Source organism: Colletes gigas, unplaced genomic scaffold, assembly GCF_013123115.1.
Source record: "Colletes gigas isolate AHSC1104 unplaced genomic scaffold, ASM1312311v1 Colletes_gigas_Sc00047, whole genome shotgun sequence".
NCBI classification, from domain to species: domain Eukaryota; kingdom Metazoa; phylum Arthropoda; class Insecta; order Hymenoptera; family Colletidae; genus Colletes; species Colletes gigas.
Window position 1 is genome coordinate 792,667 of NW_025106676.1, and position 22,712 is coordinate 815,378.

Below are 22,712 nucleotides of genomic sequence, written 5' to 3' on the forward strand. Positions count from 1 at the left end.
GCGCGTATTCCCTGGATGGTGGGTCTTAATTCCCCAGGGCGATAATCCTGAAAGCATCTCCGGAGATTCCATTATCGATGCATACCAGCTCACCCAATAAAACGTTCGTAGCTTACAGCCCTGGCTCGTCATTCTGCACGTTCGTGGATGGAACTCTGGCGAAAAATAAGAGATGCTGCAGTTCACTCTCCTTCCCTTTCCGTCTCTCTTTCTCGCAGCGTGTACTCTCTTTCTCTACCGACCAACAGCAACAGAATAAATAAAGTAAATAGAGGAATATAGGAGGTAAATAAAAAATGTGGCAGCAGAAGAGAGAGGAATGGACGGTGAGAGGGAAGAGAGGCAAGAAGAAAAAGAGAGTTAAAGGGAAAGAGGGAGCGGAAAGGAGAGAAAGGGAGAGGGAGAGGAAGGGAGAGAGCCCTCAGGGCGAATTCCCGTCGAGCATCGGCCGCTGCAGAATCTAGAGGTGCGTTCACCGGGGAAATCCCTCCCTCGGAGATTATCCTCTCGAAGAAAATTCAACTCCGCGCTTTGGTTTGCCGTCCAGGCGAGAGTGTTCATTGGTTCGCTCCGTTTTATTGTCTCCTTGATTAAAGTTTCTCTTTTATTCGGTACACGCGGTGAAAAACGACGCCGGGACGCGCGATTCGGAAAATCGATTTACCGAAACACTTAATTGCAAGGATTGTCTCGACGAAAAGGCAATAATTTGTTCGTTTCTACGCGTCGATGGTACAAAACAGGGGTTGGAAACTGTCGTTATATCGATTTCGGTTCTCGAAACAGTTATAGAGAACTTTTATTCGGAATAATCGTTAGAATCAATATTTACAATATCATACCGATTCCGTAATTTATTTTTTCGACTTTAAAACGGTTTTTCATAGCTATTTGAATAAAATAAATCTTTCGAGCAAGGATTAAAGAGGTTTCAATAATAACTGTTAATTATTATTCTATGGAGGTATTGACTAAAACAGTTATAAGGAACCGAAATTATATAACTGTTATGAGTTGTTGTCGATTGTAATTATGGTTCTGTAGAACCAATATTATATCAGTTCTTAGACGATTTTATATCGATTTTACAAAGGTTATCTCTAAATCGCCGACAATGTTTACAATGAATCGATCTCACCTAAACTGAGTTTCATCGACAATGTTTATATAACTATAGTAATCACCGACAAATTTTATAATGGACGATTTTTATCCGCAATGTGTATGTATTTAATATAATATTTACCGATTTTCAGTACCAATATTTAATCGATTTTATTAATGCTATATTAAAAACCATTATACAATACGTTAATTGTTATATCCTCATAAGGATTTAGTCCAAAAATTCAATTAAATCATTTAAATTAGCACGATCTGGCGCTAAAATTAATTTTTAAATAATCTTTCCACGTTCAGTTGCGTGGGAGAAAGAGCCAAAAATACCCCTGCTAATGCATGCAATTCTTGTGATTTATTTTTGTTATCATACCAATAATCTATTTCACACTTTACTGAATTACTCAACATTTTTTTTACTATTTACCAATTATTAATACTCATATTAATTTTTGTGGTAATCATGCATTTTTGAGTTATTATTAGTACAATACAACTGTGTTTAAATTTTCTATGCCCTCACTAAATTTGAAAGTTCTGAATCAGTTGGAATAGATTTTTTTGTGTTATCCAAGATGGCGTCGTTAAAAAAAACTAGCCCAACCGTAATTTACTTCTAATTCATAAAAATTGATACTAATCATAGGATATTACCAGAACACTTACATTTCTACGCAATAATTCTCTGCAAAAGTTCTACTTTTAAAACTTATACGTACAGTCGAAACACAGTATTATTTTACCATTAAGAACTTGGAAAACAAACGACTTATGCCATTTAAAATATACATTTTAAAATTGCACTCGTCAAAAATGAACAATGTTAATTGAAACTACAACCAAAAAAAATTGAAATCTTATTTTTGTTCTCTTTTTGATAGTTGTATGTAACTTTAATATAGTTCATAAGAATATATTACTGATATCTAAGGCGGGAACGGAATCCTCGTAATCCGAAAGGATACTACTCCTATAAGATGACATGAAAGAAAGATGATATAAAATTTCTTAATATAGTTCTAAATTATTATTGTTAATATTGGAAATTTAAAAAGGGTACCGTGTAAGTAGCCTTTCCTAAGCGTGTTGCAGTATAAAAAAAAGGTTAGGAAGCACTGTATTAGAGACACGAACATGCGACGAATATGCAAAATGGTGTGAACGCTCCATTCGGCTATTACCGATTTGATAAAATGACCGGGACTCGTGCGAACGGGCTGTAACAGAGAATAACGGAGATTATGTTACGGATTCGACGATTAAATTTCTGTAAACAGCTACTTAACTCGAAATAATATTTATTTTAAACCATCCATTCGCTGTATCTGTTAAAGCGAACAGAGGGTCACACATCGAACTAAATTCGAGGATACAACAAAAATCGGACCGGATCGACGAGGTTAGGTGACGAATTTAGCCGTGCGAAGTACCGATCGGTCGTACCGTAACGTACGACATACCTCTTCCCAGAAATCATCTCGAGGCGATCTCGGTGAACGGTCGTCTCTCTCTTTCTCTCTCTTTCTCTCTCTTTCTGTCTGTTTCTCTCTGGCCAGGTCGGTGCCAGGGAGTCTACCAGCGATAACCAGCTGCGCGTCGCACCGGTAGACTGCCTGCTGCCTCCAGCTGCTCCGGGGATCCTGAGACCGGTTATACTTGACCCAGCGGTTTACACGCGCTTGCCGCCGCCAGCACCACCGCCGAAGCCGGATCGCGCCACTACCGAAACACGTAAGTACCTACAATGCCTGGACAAACTCCAGCACGCTTGCCACTCTCTCTCTCTCTCTTTCTCTCTCCCCGCACGCACACACGCACACACAACAATCTCCGTCGGACCGATACACGGCTACCTCCATCCGCCTCGCCCCACTCCATCTGTCCTACTCTTTCCTTCTGTCGTTCCACTATTTTTACCCCTATTTTTACATACGGAGCACTTAACGACTTCTTTGTCAAGTTATTAGAACGGGCCCTCCTCGAAGCGAATCGCGAGAGTACACCACGGATCGTTCGCCTTCCTGTTTTTAACACCAGTTTTCCCCGTCTAGAGAGGAAATTTTCAATGGTCACAATGGGGTACTTATTATTTTGTTGGTATTATTTTAGATTTCAGACAGCGATCGCCAATGACCCGTCAACGGGTTCGATTTAATTGGTACGGTGCTTCGTACGTCTCTGTTTAATGATCATTAATTACAAAATGTTTGCGTAATTGAGTAACGCACTTACGATACCACGAACGGACAGAATTAACATACGATTTAATGGAACACGATCCCCCAAGCAAGCCGACCTTTAAAACTTTTAGATGTCACATTTTCGTACGGATTTTCAACGACAAACTTGTACAATTAAAAATGATAAAATCTAACTTAAAACTATGTACAGACAGAATATGATTTTCACAAGAATTCTTCACTTGACATATTTCTCCATAAATTTTCGATGAAATTCGCTTCTTAACGAATCGTTTATGAACACATCGTGTTTCTTCTTTGGTTCGGAGCGAGCACAATTTTTGAAAACAACGTCGTCGTCCCATCGACGTCTGACTTTCATATCCGTGCGTCCGCTCTGGGAGGAATAGTTTAATAAAGGATTCCCCGAGAGAATGTTTTCCATTCTTATTCGTTCCTCTTCCTGCCGTTTTTCCATTTCCTACAAATTAGAACATAATGACATATCAGATTAATAAGAACCAGAGCAAACTCCAGTTTAATTTTATCAGTTAACTGCCACTTAAGATGCCCTCAGTGTGAAACATAGAAATATTCAATAATTCAATGGTGTTTCAAATGCGTGTAAGCAATATTGGAATGCATTGTAAGTTTAAAATTCAGATCACTGGTAACCATTGTGGCAGTTAATGTGTTAATCAATTTAAAGAACTATATTCTTAATACGGAGATAGAAAATATAAGTAAATAGGGAAATACATATCTGAAGCATTTATCATTGTTATGAAATTTATATCTTACTATTTTGTCATATATGACTGTGTATTGCATATCAGTATCAAATGTTACCACGCATTAATAAAATATAAGATGTAAAAATTGTATTGTTTTTTTTTCACATGTATGTTCTACAAGATTATATCAAATATCAATAGAATAAAATAAATGATTCAAATACTATTTATTTGAATTTATTCATTATCCACTATTTTGTAAAAACGTATGTTTAAATTGATAAAAGTCTGACCTTCTTGGCTTGCTCAGCTGCTCTTTCCTTCTTAATGCGCTGCAATTCTGCTAAAAGAGCAGCAGTGTCATCTTCATCGCTCTCCGACTCTGAATCATCATCGTCTAGAGGATCATCCGCATCTAAGCTTGCTGTGGGAACCTGATCAATTTTTTGCCTCTTCGCACTGGTCGTAGAAATTTCTCGTGAAGGCTCTATCATGCGACGATTAGAACTTTTGTCTTTTTCTCTTTCACGTTCACGTTCACGATCTTCTAATTCTTTGCGAAAATCACGATTTCGCAACTCCTCTGTCGTTCCTTGACCATGTTCTCTAAACAGGAAATTCATAAAAGTATATACAAACAACGAAATCAATAGGTTATGTTCGATTATTTTCTAAACATAAAACAACATAATATTTTTAGGTACAATATGTACACACACATATTTCTTAAAAATAATACGAAATGAAATAAAATACCTGTATTTTAGTTTCGTATGAGATGGTAAGTCCCTGCTACTATATTGTTTTGATATTGCACTTAGATCTTTTTCGCCGCGTCCTTGACCACCTCTAGCAGGTTCGAACGTAGGTCTTGCGGCCGTAGTCATTGTTATTAAAAAACTACACGATTCGAGTTAATTATTTTTTCGTTAGTAAGTTTTACAAATATTTTCAAAACACAGCTGATCGTACAACAAATTGTATACTTTCCCTCGCGTTACTTAAATCATTCGCCAGAGGTCCTTCATGCAAATTATCGATCGATATTAGATTGTACCATCACAGTAGTTGGAAAGCGGGATTTTGCGACCAAAATTCAATTTTTCAACTTCTGTATTTAAACAAATTTTTAAAATATAATGACAAATACTGCCTTGAATTTTTATAACTCATTAGGCAATTCGAAATGCATTGTTTTCAAAATATTTCAATTGTAACTTTTTAAATGAACACCCAGCATAAAATAGTTCTATTTGAATATCTAGTTTAAGTAATGCAAATAAATTAAATAAAACTATTGTATTTCGTATCTAGAAATAATGTTACTGCAAAACAATGGTATATATTATTTGATAATAAAATTATTAACTTACTAACAAATTATTAGAGTAAAACAGAAAATGATAAATATATTGCAATAATATTTTTTCAGTTATTTATCATTTTATTATTTTAATCACAATAGAGTAACAAATACAGTGTTTCTATAATGGTGATACATTAATAATTATAACATCCGTGTATTTTAAGTTGCAAGTAATGTGTCAGTGTCGAAATAATGCGATGTGAAATAATCGGGAACATTGTGCTAGTACATTTTTAACTTATAATCCTATTACTGTATACATAAATTAAGGAAATTAATTGCTGAAATATTTTACAATACAATAAGATCTGCTTAACGCCCGTATACTATTGTTTTGCTATATTGCAATTTTTCTGTGGAAATAATCTCAAAGAATGACTATTCTTCAGAATAAAAAATTACAACTGTTAAGGTAATTAATAAACTGATGTAAATGCTTTTTTTTAATGTAGCAATTTCTACAATAATATTTCTAGTGTTTTCACAATTTTGCACATGTTTATCGTTTAGGTAAGGTTAAGATGACCTTGCTTAGTGCTCTAAATTTTAAGAACCTCAGCATTAAGCAATATCTTATTGTGTTAAAATTAGACAGAACTCTACATGCAAGGTAATCCAACAACATTACTCTTTAACACAAACACTAACTGAAAAATGTTACGTATCTTTACAAAATTCGTACACGTTTAATGAATATAAACTAAATTCACAAAGCAGTATTTACATTTTCAGTATTGCATCTCAAATTAGTTCGATAATTATTAAAATTAGGACTATATTTGTGTTACTTATATAATTGCAACATTTATTTTCATGCACCATCCATTTCTATTATTGAATTTAAACACGTATTATGCTTTTTCTCTTTCGCAAATGCGCGCAATTCTTATTATATTTTTCCGTTCTTTATAAAAGTTTAAACAATCGAAGTAATATATTTTGTGTGATATTGTTATGTTTACCATAGTCAGACTTATTATCGTTATTAAAAATGACAGTATTAGTTTTAACATATTGGACAGCATTCTGACTTTCATTTATTAAACCCTTTGCAACTAAAGAGGCACTGCATTTGAAAATACTTTTATTTTCAACTTTGCAAACAGAAATGCATTCAATAAATTGTTTATCATTCTGCTTTGTTAAATGATAGTTAATAAACAAGTATGAGTAAATGCAGAATGCTCATTTGATAAATTACAGTCGAAATATATTTTGAAAAGAATGCATTTTCGAGAGAAATATTCGAGACAAAAATGTCACGATTTCGAAGGAAAAGTTCAACTATCCTATTTATTTGTTATTTGACAAGTGTTTTCAGGGTTATTCGAAGGCCAACTATGTATTTTAAAACGTAAACGTATATTCTTTATTTATATTTTTGTCCCATACAAAAGTTTTTTTCTTTTTTCTCGTAAAATAGAAATATAAATTTCCTTTTTTAAAAAACAAAGTTTACCTTCGAATAATCTTGAAAACACTTAATAAATAAATAATAAATAGAATCGTTGCATTTGTTAATCACTGTTTTCGAAATATATTGATTGTAACTTTCCAAATGAATCTCACTGTATGTGTACATATAATACACAAAATAAAGCAATAATTTTTATTAAATATCCATTATTGAGAAGCAAATCCAATTGTAAAAGATCATTTAATCAAATTTATATTAAATTTTAGATGCATTTCAAAACATGATTTTTTTTCCTTATAGATTTGAAAGAATGCATAAATTAAAAGTATAATCATTGCCTCATCTATTTTTAGGGAGCTTTATGAAAGAGAGCTTCTAATTAATCAAATTGCAATATAATATGAATCTGACATAAGTTTGTTTGAATTAGCATAGGCATCAGCAATAAAGAACTAAACGTGTTTTTATACGTTTGATGTATAGTTATTTCTTAGAATTAATTTTTCATATAAACAATTTGTAGTTCTATTAGCATAACTTTCTCTATTTCTAACGGTATCGTTCATTACATTAATTGTATTAGTTGAGACAAATAGTAGCATATATTTCCACATATTCAGACATGTTTCTATACGATGTTTGTTTTGCATTATAACTGACTACAAAACAAAGTCTGAATAAAAGAAATAATATGCCATGGCACACAAACTTTACCACTTTCCTCAGTCAAATGTTATTTATATTATTTCAAAATTTATCCATTAACTAAATGCTACTAGTGTAAAAGTCTAATATTTTTAATTTACATATTGAAATACATACTTTTTATTCAGCCTTTTTTATTGTAGCATTATGACAGTAAATTGCTGTACATCAATTTTGCAGATTTTGAAAATGAAATCGCATTTTTTAATATTAATAATAACATAATTAACGCCAAAACTACTAAACATATTATTTCACGAATAAACTCCAAGACATTTCTTTTTAAATTAGCTAAATTTAAATTCATTTGTTATTAAACAGTGACAAAATCTAGATAAAAAATATCTAAAATAAAAAAAATTTGAATCAACCCCTAACACTGAATATAACCATAAGTATTTAATATAAATTATATTATTGCTTGCATAAGTATTATAAGCAGTTTTGTACTACTAAAATTGCAAGTGTATAAAGCAATTTTCAAATGGATTTATTCAATAAAACATTCCTCCAAACAAATTCTATCAAGTGACATATATTGCCAAAGATAAATAACAACATTTCGTTACTCGAACACAACATTCTATACATACTAATTACAATTATACACTCTGCTATACAAAAAAGCTCATCAAATTTGCAAACATTTTTTGCATAAAACCCCATAACAGAGATAAGATTTTCTTTTATACAAATAGTTATTTCAAAATTGTTTGATAAATTAACTAGGAAATAAAATTTCTATAAAATAGAAAATTCTATTCCGCTTTTTGTTTTAATTAGATATATTGTGGGCAGTTAAAATTAAAAGTTCTAAAATATTCATCATTTCTAATTCTAAATTTTACATGTACACTGTCAAAATTTCAGTATCTGTTATCTTATGTACATAAAGCTATGAAAAGAATTGTACAAAATGAAAATACAATAAATTATTGTATCTTATTTTATATGTATCACAACACAATTATATAAAGAAGTTAAACATACGAAAGAAAAATAATTTTTAAAAAAAGTTCATTGAAAGGAATATCATAGTTAAGTACATAATATATAAAATTTTGTTTTATCGTGAACCAAAATAAGGAGGTTCAACAATTATCTTAATTTCTTGTGATAAATATTCCGTAGGATGTAAATGTGCATTTCCATTTTAACTAAACTTTTAATATTCGTTACCATATAAAATATGTAAAATAAATTTCTATAACAATTTAAATGTTTGATATTTTAAAAGCGTTGCAACTTCAAAATATTCTCCCCTTCTCAGTTAATAATATTCACATAAATATAGAATAAATTGCTAGCTACATCTTCTTTACACAATAGATATATGTAGAATAAATTATACAAATATATACAAATTAAGGTCTACACATTTAACATATTCCAATATGTATATAAATCATTAAATTCTTAAATCAATATATACGCATATATAAATGCCCCTTTAGGTGCTTAACACCAAAATATACTACATTCAGCTAGGTTTAATATGTGTAATATTCTTAATACATAAAAATTGTGTACTGATGTAGACAATTACAAATCTTGTAGTTAGAAGAGATGTAAATCTTTCACGAAATTAAAATATCTAAATACTATTTCTGCAATTTACTTTTCTGTCTTTATAAATTTGCACTAAAAAGAGTATATGTATGTATATATATATATATATTAAATATATGAAAATATGGCAGTAGTCAAATTATTGAGAATCTTTGCATTAGGCCACCACATAATACTTTTATATTGTTTGAAGAGAGTAGTTCACTTCCACTGTTTATAATTTTTATCCTTTCTATTATATGAAACATTCAACACGAAATAGTTAAACAAAAAAAAAAAATGAGTATGTAAATATTACCATTTAGTGCATACAGTAGGAAAATAGGAAGTTCGATTATAACAGTAAAATTTAAATGTACTGATAACTTACTTGCTATCATAATAACAACAACCACTAATTCACAATTAGTAACAGAATTTCTTTTGTGCTTAAGTAAATTAATAAATACAATGTCCCGTTAGAAACAGGCTACCTTAATATCTTCGCTATTTTAAATAATAAGTATTGTTTACAGAATTATATGGTTTTGAGGTAGACATAGTTTTAAAAGTTAATTTCATTTTTTTAAATGGAACATCTAATTTTTCCAGCTGCATTTAATGAAATAATGGATGTAGTTGAAAATAGAAGTATTAATAGCTTTGAGACAGATATATACTTCAACTTTTAAAATTGACTGCTCTATCGAATTCTGCTGTAAAGAAACTACATAGACGTTCTATTTTAAAAAAAGGAAGTTGACCTTGATACTGTACCTGCGCTTACAAAGAATCTGTTGTACCATATTCTGCCTGTCTCAAAATCATGCAACTTTTGTAAACGATACTACTTCCTATTATATAAAATAGCGAAAATATTAGGATGGTCTATATTTAACTCTTTCGCCCCAGAATGTTTGCAATAAAATTAATATTCACATTACAATGTTGCAAAAATTTGTTTGTAATGTGAAGAATTGAATATTTGAAATCAATAAACCTAATGGTGGAAGTATTGATTAATAGTATTATAATTTTTATACTTTTTGTAATAATTTAATAGACTGTTCCTATGCAACTTTCTATACGTTGAACTGTGATATTTTGTTTATAATAAAAATAAAACAGGTTTCTTATTCTAACAATTAGTTTTTTACTTTTTATTATTTTGTAATCATTCGCTAAGTTTAATTTTATTATACTATTAGAACAATTGACTTTTTCAATTAAAAACGTTCCTTGGAACGAAAGAGTCAATTTGTACCATTTACTTACAGAAGAAATTGCTTTAAAAACAAAGCTAATTCAGTTGCAAATGATTTTGCATCGATCCTTGTCTTATTTTAGGCTGTACTTGTATGATTATTAGCACCACTAATAGCACTAAATAAAGCAGCACTATTACGTTTAAAATTACCAACTTGATCATCAGGCCAGATAGGTTCTCCGAGCAACGACGATAAATTTTGACAAAGTTTTTGATAATTTTCACGTAACACTTCTTGATATTCATGCTGATCAGACGTAATTAATTTACTATTTATTTGAAGCGCCGTGTAACATATCTTAACAAATTCTCTGAAAATAATATACATTATACAATAATAAATAAAAAAAGAAACGAAGAGAGCTTACCTAAAAACATCTTTCAGTTCTTCAACTTTATCATCTGGATATTGTGGTGATAATGCGGGATCTAAAAACGCAGAAGCGTATGCGAGCGGTCCAGCATTTACTGTAACACATATACTTCCTTGTAGCCTTAATTGCAATTTTTTCACATCCGTTGGGCCTATTAGAGCAACGTCTTCTAATTCTTGTACACGCTGTCGCATTTCATCCAAAGCAACTTCAATCGGGCTCAGTTCCATTAATCGTTTCTCGATTACTAAGATGCGTTTCTTAATGTACGGGAACGAATATTGTGCTAAAATATAAGTGTTGACATTACCTGTACGTTAAATTATTTCATAGATGGCGCGAAATTGTAAAATTAACGTACTTTTAACAATTGTTCTCCGTTTCCACTGATCTTCTGGATTACCTCTTGCTTTTCCTTCTTTAGTAAATGGGGTTTCAAACATGAAACACGATACATTGTGATTCTGTTCAAATTCTGTCTGTCGAACATCTAATTCAAATTTTTCAAAATAAGGCGTAACGTGCGTCACTTGAATATATGCTAGCTTTGGATCTAATTCAGTCACGTTGATTGGTACGGAATCCATTATCATTTTAACATTCTCCGCGCCAAACTTGTCAGAATACAAATGATGTAAGCGCTCTGAAATTTCTGATAATGATGTAATTTTTGGTTCTTTGTATATATATTCCTGGCCGTTTTCATCCTCAAAATACGCCTAAAAAAACATGTGCGTACAGAAATCAAAATAAAGGACTATTTATACATATAAGGTATTAATTTTTACTATTTCATACCGAACCAAAAAATGCAACTCTATAGAATCTTCCAAGAAGTCTTTTTCCAGATTTAGTAACCTCAACAATTTTATTACAGGCTTGCGCCAAATGCGAATAACAATTTGCTAAAGCTTCGTAATTCCGTTTTTCTTCGTACATGGGAACTATTAATCGATATAAATGTCCAAGAAGTTCAAATCGTTCCGCTTTCTCTAATATGTCTGCACAAACTTCTAATTGCTCAAGAAGTAGATAGTCGTTGTAATGAATATCCTGCACGCCTACAATAATGCCAACCATTATACAATTTTCTATCTATCAATGAAAACTAAAAACCAAAATCCATGCAAGCGTATTACTATCGAAACACTAAATTTAAACAACAATCTTTATGAACTACATCAGTAATTACTAAAGTAGGAAAATTATTTTACTACTTATTGATACAAACTAATTCGAATAAAGTAAATTCAATTCAACATCATGCATTGTTTAAGTGTATAATAAAAGAAAAGTTGATGAAATAATATAGTATAATACAAACATGTGCAAACATACAAATCTCACCAGCATCGAGTTTAAGGCTACATTCGTCTCTAGAAATGTTTTCAGAGATTTTGTCAAAAGCTTCTGCTCCCCACATGTGAACTTTCTTCAATTTTAAATATTCGGCCATTAATGCGGCGATATGTAATTGACAGCAAGCGGCCTGAAAAAACAATATTATCATATACGAATACTTTATTTTAAATCCGGGGCTTGGAACTTATTTTTGATGATATAACAGATAATTTTTAAGTATGTACCTCTGAAAAATTTCCATCCCTCGCATGGTTTCTAGCCATAGTTTCCAACCACGTATGTCTTAATTCTGGTGTGCTGGCATATGAATTGGCCAAACTATGTTGTAAATCCACCAACATTTCTGGGTCGTTGTTGTGTTCTCTCATTTGGGCTGTTGCCATTAAAACGGTTCGAATTCTTTTATTGAGATCTTTAACTTCGACCGGAAAACCAGTGCCTTTCATCACTTTATCGGATGAAGCATAACTATTTATCAATGAAAGCGACTCTTGAAATCTTGAGTTATTCAATCCAATAACGTTTCCAAGCATTTGGGAAACTGATATTATCACCTATTCGTAAATAAAAGGAAGTAAACATTATCGACCCGTTATAGTCCTTAGATGGTGACGTGAGTTTTTTCCATGGGCCGTGTAGTTCATTTTTACAATTAATCTGATTTCTTTTACAATACTTACTTGTAAGTGAACTCTGGTCAAACCTTTCCTACTAGTAAACTCAAAATTGCTTCTCATAAGAAGATAAAGCAAAGCACATGACTCCTGCCTAATGGAACTTAATTTACTATTACAACAACGTAATAGCTCGTAACACAAACGTCCACAAAGAACTGCGTTCCCTATAAGATTAATAATTAATTAGGATCACTGAAAAATCCTTAAATGTTTAATTCTTTCAATTGCAGTTACTGCATTCTACGAATATAATTATATGCTCGCTAGTTATCATTAGAGTTCATACCTTGGAACAGAATTATAGAATAGTTATTTAAAAAAGCTCTAAAACTAGCAAAAACATGGCGCAGCAAAGTTTCAGACTGACCAACTTGCAAGAATGACAAATATATACTGAAAACTTTTTGCATTATGGGATTATCTCCATCCGCTGCTAAAAGTACATCCTATAAAGAAAAAAAACAATTTACATTTTAGTAACAAAACATGTAGTTCTATGTGAATTATTTTATACCTTGAAATGAATACAGAACAATCCTAGACAATCTAACGCAATGAGACCAATTTCTGTTGCCATATTTGCTTCTAATAAAACTTGATGTACTTTTCCACTATCAGTTTCAACAAGATTTTCTCTAATTGTAGTGTTATGAGGTTGTAAAGTACTAGTAGCAGGTCCTTCGGTGGAAAAGTCGGGCGGTGCCATTCTGGCTGGCAATGTCATTGCTTTTACTGTTCGAGGTTTCCCACAATTGTTTGCGACATTTGTAGTTATTTGTCTTTTTCCAATGTACTTAAAATGGTGCAGACTCATTCTAAGAAAAGGAAAGAACCCCAATAATAAATATTCCATAGTATAGAAAAAGATACAGCATAATCAATAATACGTACTCTATTACTGAAAAGAAGTTTAAAATTTCACAATCGCTACATTGCTGCCACCAAGCAATGACCTGATGATCGCCTAAATACTTTATAACAAATAGGAAACAAAGCAATATGTCTCTAACTTCAGACGATTGCAATTTATCACATCTAGGCGATGATTGTGTAACACTCAAGGAACGTGAGTGTCTCTTTTTCTCGCCAGTACCGTTTTCGATAGGTTCACGGATTATAGTAGTTTCTTGCGATATATTTGACTGAGAGGCGCCAGACATAGTTGAGGTATCTGATTCTATACTAGTACAGGAGTAACCATTAACCAAACCTTGTCCGGCTATGGCAGCGAAGTATGTAGAATCTCGCAGATGCATGGACGCCCTTATTGGAGATTGCGTATCCAAATGTAACGTGAGCCTATGTATATTATTTTATATAAATTATACCATTTCTTCGTTTACATATATGAAAAATTTACCGTTATAACGCTGAAACACAAACCTATGAATTGACTTTGGAGTTCCAGTAGTTGTTGTATTGCTACTAGTATCCTTGTTTGCTAAAAATGAACTACTAGTTGATATTCTATTGGTACCATTTTGTTTAGTATCAGCTTTATTATCATGTACGGATTGCAGTCGATGTAAATTTTCCAATACAATACCCAGCCATGGTATGTAAATAGATGCTATTCTACTTAATTGACCCTACGATAATAAAATACATTTAATTACAAACCAATTTAATTAAAAGATAGTTGGTTTATAACCGCGTTAATTATGACATTGTCTTTTATTAGGAGGCATTTCATATTAAATTTTAATTATTATACATAATACAAAATGAAGTAGCAATTCCGTTTTCATCAATAAACATTATATGTTAGATAATAGAACAATAACATAATGTATTTGTATTCTTTTTAATTAGTGACAATTTAAAAACGCCTGTATTTAATATTTAACAAATAAATTAACCTTACCTTATTCTGATATCTATCATCAAGTTCATGTTTCGCTACTAAATCTCTTAACGTAGCTATCGCGACTTTTCGTATTTGTACAATTTCGCTTAGGGATGTTTTAACTTCTTGCATCAAGAGTCCAACCAGAAAGTGATGTTTACAGAAATCTTCGGATAAACAGTATTCGCTCATTAGATCTGTAACGAATAATTTAAATTAATAAGTTCGTTCTATTTAAATTATTTTTAAATTATATGAAAACAAGAAAATATGCACATACATAAGGGCCACCTAAAAACATTATAAATTGAACGAAATTAAAATAGCTTAAATGAAATTATTTAATAGATTGCTACAAACTCTTAACTATGTCATATGCAATTAATTTTCAGAACGAGTAAATAAAATTGTTTTTGACTGAAATTGTTTATTATTTAATAATAGTATAATTATTCCACTAATCGTACTTGAAATATTTGCAAGTTCGTGCAGTTTTTATTATATAAAGATATTTTCAAGAAGTAAACATCATGTCAAAATAATATTAAAAAAATTTGGGGCTGAGTAATAAAACATGGTATATAATAGAAAACGTGTGAATTGTGTGCGAAGACTATTATTTTATGCGAACGCTATGTTGTATAAGTAATAAATGTTTTGTAATTCCAAACACTCCACAGCCATCAGTGCATTTCAATGATATAACAAACCAGGCTTGCGTTGCAACAAATACGAGTACCATGAAAAATATTTGATAAAAATCTAGTGATTGATAGTGATTAATGTTAAGAAAATTATGTGCAGCTCCCACTCACTATGGCTACAATAACAAACCACAATAAAGACGGGAGTGAATGAACATGACTTAACATACCATCACATTCTGGATCACTCTCTGTATCTTCTGAATAAAGCACAAAATGATTATGTTATAAAGTTGGAAATACAGAATATGTAAACGGTACTAGTTTCACTTTTACCTCTGGAAGTGATACGCGATTGCATCATTGGCAAGTTGAAAGACGCATAATGCTCGTGGGAACATATTATTTGCAAGAACGTAAATTTGAAGTCGTGCAGCGTACGTTGGTCTCCGGGAGAAAAATTATCCATATACGAATTGATGAGACGGAACACAAACCCACGATCCATAAACGTAAGACATCGCTATTTTAGAATATATAAAATTAACATTTAAATGCATTAAAGTATATATGTATAATGCCATATAATTTGCTTACTTTTAGAAACTGCGCGAGACTTTTATTTAATTCGTGCGTTTCAACGGGCATTTCTTTATATTTGGTCATAAGGTAAGGCATAATAACTTCTACTAAACTTCGAATTTTTTCGTGGTATTCCTTAGAAAACCTTTCGTTCCTATGCATCTGTTAAATAATTTGGTTAAACCAAAATCTTTTTCATACATTATGTTCATTAATACATATTTCATTCAAATAAAACGTCACCTTTATTCTTCCCGTCGAAAGTAAATGTTGTGCCATACTTTTGATCATTATTTCGAAAAAGAAACTGGAGTGATGCATAAATTTATTTACTACTAAAAAATCGGTATTACTTGGCTGTAATAATGTAGGAAGATGTTTTCCTAATTGCTCGTGGACAGTTATACTGCCGTTTCCTTGCGAAGGCGATACAAACACAAACTAGAAAACATATTAATGTAATATTAACCATACCATAGATTAAAAATATATGTATAAATGCTGTTCTTTCTAATTCTGCAGTTTTCGTAGTGAAAATCGGCGATTAATACCGCGATATAAACCCTTGTTAGTATTATTTCGAAAAACTGAATTTATCAGCAAATCTTACCTTAATGTAAGCTTGAAGTGTTTCTTTTCTCCCAGCTTCGTGCACCATGTTTATAAAATGAATTAAAACTCTTATAATAAATAACCCAACTTCTTCGTTTGTAGTATGAGTTAATAATGTAAACAATTGGTTCAATATCGTAGGAAGAAATGTGATAACAGTAACCAGCTGTACTGCATGAGCAGCTTTTAATATTTTGCACGTTTCCGAATCTGCTGGCATTGCTCCCAGTTTAGTGTCCAGGATTCGTTCCATGTGAGCAAACAAATTATGCAAATGTACATCCCGTGTAAATACGGTTGAAATCAATTGAAATGCTACTGTGAACACTGGACGTTGATAGTCAATCCATATAATTTCCGGTCCCGCGTTCTACAGCAACATAAAAATCATTATTGGAACATTCAAAAATATTTTATGTACAATTTTACGTGATCTTATTCTTACCCCTTTTCCAAGCCCAAGTGGTTGTATTGAAAGATATCCTGGAGGTAAATATGTTGCTACGGGTAATGCTTGTACGTTTATATCCATATCCACGTTTAATCTATACAAAATATATATTCTTATTCTATAACTGTAAAGTCGTAAATTAAACTCTCTATACTGTTATTTCAAAGTCTATTATTTTACATTTCGTAGAACACATAAAGAGCTTAAGAATTTATTCATGAACCGATATTGTTGTAAACGCTTCGAGGTTTAATGAAAACTAACATAAACAAAGATTTTCACCTCTCGAATGTAAAGGGTTAATTCATATATTATCGAGCTAATTCAAGATACATAATAGATATTTTATATTAATTTGTGATGTAGGAATTTTGTAGAAACTTCTTTAAAATGTACATCATACCTTCCCTTATACAACAAGGGAGACCAAGCGTATCCAACACAGTTTTCCACTCCATTTTCTTTCTTCTTGTTCATATCACAACTTATATGATAAAAGGAAAAAAGTAAATGGTGCCTGGAATGAAGTTTCGTCGGTAGTCGTATTTTAATTTCTTCATACCAGGAAGGAACTGCATTATGATGTAAAACTGCACAACATGCACGTAAACATAAAAGTGGTGCACCAGGTCTTCCATATATACACTATTACAAGAACAGATAGAAAATATTAAAAATAATTTAACGATTTTTAAAGCAAATCAATTAATTACCTTATTCGATGTATAAAAAAAATGTAATACACGTACTCTTTACACATTATACGTACTCTTAAAGGCGTAGTATTTTCACTATCATCATCCCGTAATTCAACGATGCAAGCAATATTTCTAGCTCTTGTAAATATCTTTTGAGCGTCGAAGCAAAGGGTTTGCGGATACACATAAAGATGGTTAATATACGTTGTGTAAGGATGAACGTCTTTTTCGGAAGTACTTTCAAACTCTGCAACTTCAAGAATCGGTTCAGACGTTGGTGGTAATGGAAATGGCTTTAAAGCTGCTAAGGACGTGGACAGTGTATCTAGAAATGAAAAGAAAATTAATCGTTATATTATTCATTCGTTTGTAGATATGAAAAATATTTAATTAATTAAATACATACTGTCAGGTAATTCTGTAATTGACTCAATTTTTATTTTTAACCAACCAGGTATCACAGTCAATTTACTAAGTTTTTCAGGTCTAAAATAAAGAAAAATATTCATAGATATTTTTACATAAATTAATACGTGTTTTTTCGATACATACTTTCTGTACTCTGAAAGAAGTTTTAGTAATTCGTCATCTTTAATTTTATTTCCTTCCTGTCTATATATTGCCGGAAAATCTGACGATGTATCCAATTCATTACTATATAATCTAAATAACGGTCTGGCAGCCCATGCAAAAGGCATTCTGTAATTCCCCAGTCTAAAAAGCACACATCAAATTAAGCAGAATTCTCCGAACATTTATTATTTATATAATTTTCAATACATCTATAATATATAAGTACTTACCTTTGGCAACATGCTCTAACTTGTTTGTGCACTTTCAAACCTAATCGCGGATCTTTTGTAGCTCTCAAATATGGTTCCGAAGTTTGGCATATGTTCCCTTGTAATATTTTATCTATTCTTACAACCAAGAATATATCAGGGTGAGGATTACTAATACTAAATATGGCCTGTAAAAGTAACAAAAAAACTGTGATTAACAATCAACAAAACGCTAATGTTAATTATACTTAAAAAATTTTTGATAAACAAACCTGTTTTGGATATTTAATCCAATCTAATGGTATGTTTTTTAAATCGTCTGGTAATTTTAAATTTTCTGTAGATTCTGTCATAATACCTACAGGACTTAATTCTTTTACCATTCCCTGAACAACTTCGTGATTAATGTCAAAATGGAAGTTTTCCGTAAGTTTTCTACCATTTCTTGCATCATAAAGACTTAATGTTGTTTGATATGGTTCCACCTGGCACAATGATTCTTTTTCATCTATCGGTGCTTGTAATCTAAATTTAAGACTTTCACATTTTACAAAAATTCTGTGTCCAAATTGTTCTTTGTACGGATCGATATTCTGCTCGTTAGAATTACCCGATTGTTGCTTACTATGTGGAATATGAGGGTAAATACTGAACAATCTTTTGCGATTTTCACGTCTAGCTAATGCTATACTCGTATCGGTTTCGCGTGAATATTTAATCAACTGTGGATTCATGCTTTGCTCTAAGCCTTTTAATGTTCCATAAACCTGCGATTAAATTTAATTTTTAACAAATTTCATTTTAAAAACCGCTATTTACCACTTATTTTTATATTAAAAATACCTGTATAGGTTGTGGAGAAGGAGGGGGTGTATTACATGCTCTTTCTAACGAAGCAGCACGCTTTTCTTCTTGTTGTTTATAATGTTGTAGTACTGAACTCAATTTTAATAACCAATCCTGCATATCTGTCTCATTGTCTGCTGCTAAAGTATATGATTTATTATGAGTCCCGCTCATTCTTAACTCAAAACAATACCTTCCACGTTTTGGATTCCTAACAACTTCGGTGCAAAAGTCCATTACTATTGTTAACTTTGCTTCTCCTTTCTTTTCATCTTTAAATAGTTCAAGAATATAGGTGCCATCAACTTCTTGTCTGAGGTGACAAAATCGTCGTTTGAATGATTTTGAACCAATATTCGCAAACATACGATCGCTGCTGCCAATTTCTGGCCCTTTCATTAAATAGCCTTCTTTTGTTATTCCATTACTCTTTGTTAAATCCTAATGAAATTAATTAATTCGTTTGACTTTTTATACTTTACCATACTTGTTTATCTAATACTTCATAATAATATGCAAGGGAAAATGAAAATGATTAAAAAACGTAAAAAAAAACATTTTTAATAATATTGTAGGCTAAATTGTTTCTGTAAAAAGAACAACTTGTATAAGGAAGAAAATATAAAATCTATTTCTAGAAAGAACAATGTTCTACGATACATGTTCTAAGATATTGTAAAAGTACAATTTTATATCCTGCAAATAATGGGGAAGTCATACTCTATCAATACTTTAGGTGCCAAGCAAACCCAAATTTTGGCCACTTTCTACCATTGTCCTTTATATGCTTGATTTATACATTTACTATTGTAAATTATTGAACAGATATTGATATATTTGATATTTTAATCTATTGCTCTAAGCATGCAATCTGATAAACACTGCAGTAAAGAATATTAATTTTTACGCAATATTTAAAAGCAGAATATTTTACCTCATCAACTTGGTCTACTTCTGTATCAATTTCATACACTTCGTCTTTTAGATCATCTGCTTTTGCTATTCTATAAAAATAAAAATATACAAATAAACTAAATTTTACTGGAAACTTTAAATTTACTTAACTAAAATGTAAGTATTAAAATACCCTTTATCTGCCTAAAACATATTCCTCAATTTTAATTTTTAAGTTTCATGTAGAATAATTAAAATATTTATAATTGAATTTACTGCATAAATTTAATACCTTAAAACATGCACTATTTGTAAAAGTTTAATAAAGGCATTGTTTATAAGAATTAAATAATGATAGTTTACATCATCACTTGCAAGGAAATTCATATTAAATTAATATGAATACCCCTGCAAGCGATGATATAAAAACATACTTAGGTAATTCAAGATAAGTTCCACTATATGCTGAATATTTATAATGTATAAGGTTCCAATTAGATGTGTAACTTCGCAAACATTCTTTTGTAAGAAGATTTTCTCCTTCTTCCTCATTATCCGAAACCTGTGGTACTGTTGGTACAAGAGTACGATATCTTCTAGGCAATACCACTTGCTGTAGAAAAAAGGTATCAGAATGCTATGATTACTTTTCAAAACAATTATACTAATTGTATTAAATTGTTATTATAATTTATTATCAAAATCAACAGCAATCAAAGAAATTAACATAGTATTTGAGATGTTACATTTGTATAAATAATAATAAAACATGAAAAGCAAATGAATTCTACTATGATATAGCTATTAACATCCTGTATATGAATTCATAACAATTTATCTACTCATACAACGGATGCAGGTTCAGTGATATAGATAAGAAACATTAAGTTTAAACTCACCGAAACATCATCCTGAGGATAAAGTAGAAGTTCTCTCTGTGGATCATTTTGTAATAAAGTTTTATTCTTTAATACAAAACTTTCAAAATCGATTGGTTCTACTAGATGTGGCTTATTCTGAAAATAAATGTATGTATTATAAAATAAATGATAATAAATCAACAAAGACAAAACATTCTGTAAAAAATAAAGGATCAAATTATAGATTTTTGTTACAATGGTAAATGGATCAAACAAGCATACCCGAAAAGAATACAATTTATCTTTAATTCAAGGAAATAATTAATGAGTCAAGGCATTACAAGATACCATAAATGGACATGTTTCAATGCGAATAACATTATCCTTAAAAGAAATGGAACTTTATGACCTCGAGTCTATTGGAAAAAAATGTAAAAATAACAATTTCAACAAGATATTTTAAACAAAAATTGATTAAATGTTACTCTGCTAAATCTTAGATTAAAAATATAATGGAGAATACATACTAATTATCATGAATAATGAATTAACGAATCCTGTAATAAATAATATGCAGAACAGCAAATATTCGTTGGTGTTAACTGTTGTTGCATACTTTGAAATACAAGCCAAAAATTGTTAGCTACTATCGAGCGGCAAAAGGTGTAGGGTTGAAGATGTCAGGAGACCTACCTGTACAGTGCTCTCGCGTACTACCTGAGAGACGGTCTCTCGTAATTGAGCGGCCATGCCTGGCTTACCCAAGCCACGAGTAAACTTTCTTTCGCTCATCTTTGCCAATGACACATCGATCTCATCACCGTACACCAACAAGGATAGTCACAAACATCACGCATACTCATTACACACGATCGTGGTAACCGCTCATTATGGCCGCGGCCATATTTACGCGGCTTCTAAGCTCACGTCGTAGCAACGCATGACAGCTCTCCCTATGCAGTTTGCAGAGCGTAATATAATCGCTGTAAACTATATCCGGTGACCCTATGTATTAGATCTGATATAATAAGCCTAATCGAGGCCTAAGGCAAACGACCTGATTACTCTCATTTTGATGAACTCTAACAATATTCTACTTTTCTTATTTATTTATCAAAAGCATAAATTTCTCCTTCTATTTATTATTAATTAATATTAAATACTGCAACTTTCAAAATCACTATTTTTAATTTCAAAATCGAATAACTTAACAATTAATGTTCTGGTATCTATTACTGCTTCTCTTAAAATGTGTGTTTGACCGAATTACTAACACCCCAATTATCATGAATTGGCCAGAACAAATAATGTCCCAATCTGGCCATGAATTCAAATATTAATTATTATTAAGTTCATGTAAAATAAATCAGGAACAATGTACTAAAAATTATATCGACGAATACCTTTTTTAAAACGTTTAAAAAGTTAGCGAGTTTTCGTTAATTCCTTACAATTTAGTTAAGGAGTAATTTTTGTATTTTTCTCAATAAAAATCTAAGGTTTTTGCTTATTAATGATTTAACTAATAATAGCTTATTTGAAGCTGCCAAAATTATTCGAGTTGTGACTTATGAAATAAAAACGTATAACACACTACAAAACCAGATTTGGGCAAATTTTATTTGCGATCAGCGAATATAAATTTTAAATTTGTTCGTAAACTAATTTCCACATACGTTTCATTTGTAAATTCATGAATAAATTAACAAATTTTTTAACCCAATATTCAGATGAACAAAATCGTGGGT

At 31.1% G+C, this 22,712-nt stretch overlaps 2 protein-coding genes across 6 annotated transcripts; both read right to left on the reverse strand.

Annotated features, from left to right (window-relative positions):
- Positions 1–1,996: 1,996 nt before the first annotated feature.
- Positions 1,997–5,018, reverse strand: LOC122403213 (spliceosome-associated protein CWC15 homolog). 2 transcript variants are annotated; one of them, XR_006259595.1, is made up of 4 exons: positions 4,790–5,018; positions 4,327–4,639; positions 2,895–3,780; positions 2,638–2,649 (listed from the first exon to the last, which is right to left on the reverse strand). XR_006259595.1 is itself a non-coding variant. In XM_043406580.1 (3 exons), exons 1-3 carry the CDS (start codon positions 4,918–4,920, stop codon positions 3,538–3,540), a joined length of 687 nt encoding a protein of 228 aa, XP_043262515.1. In that variant the 5' UTR covers positions 4,921–5,018; the 3' UTR covers positions 1,997–3,537. The 2 variants fall into 2 exon arrangements, 1 of the variants encoding a protein (XP_043262515.1); XM_043406580.1 differs by having other exon boundaries at positions 1,997–3,780.
- A 5,327-nt stretch (positions 5,019–10,345) lies between these two features.
- Positions 10,346–21,896, reverse strand: LOC122403249 (dedicator of cytokinesis protein 9). 4 transcript variants are annotated; one of them, XM_043406651.1, is made up of 29 exons: positions 21,658–21,896; positions 21,004–21,120; positions 20,539–20,717; positions 20,145–20,214; positions 19,208–19,651; positions 18,637–19,131; positions 18,386–18,552; positions 18,135–18,296; positions 17,989–18,068; positions 17,654–17,907; positions 17,288–17,529; positions 16,879–16,978; positions 16,432–16,803; positions 16,065–16,262; positions 15,837–15,983; positions 15,576–15,762; positions 15,470–15,499; positions 14,614–14,792; positions 14,133–14,338; positions 13,641–14,048; positions 13,264–13,564; positions 13,036–13,195; positions 12,753–12,913; positions 12,297–12,626; positions 12,058–12,199; positions 11,509–11,771; positions 11,072–11,429; positions 10,705–10,996; positions 10,346–10,647 (listed from the first exon to the last, which is right to left on the reverse strand). In XM_043406651.1, exons 1-29 carry the CDS (start codon positions 21,754–21,756, stop codon positions 10,413–10,415), a joined length of 6,378 nt encoding a protein of 2,125 aa, XP_043262586.1. In that variant the 5' UTR covers positions 21,757–21,896; the 3' UTR covers positions 10,346–10,412. The 4 variants fall into 4 exon arrangements, with proteins under 4 accessions (XP_043262586.1, XP_043262585.1, XP_043262587.1 ...); XM_043406650.1 differs by having other exon boundaries at positions 12,049–12,199; XM_043406652.1 differs by lacking the exon at positions 15,470–15,499 and having other exon boundaries at positions 12,049–12,199.
- Between the last annotated feature and the right edge of the window lie 816 nt (positions 21,897–22,712).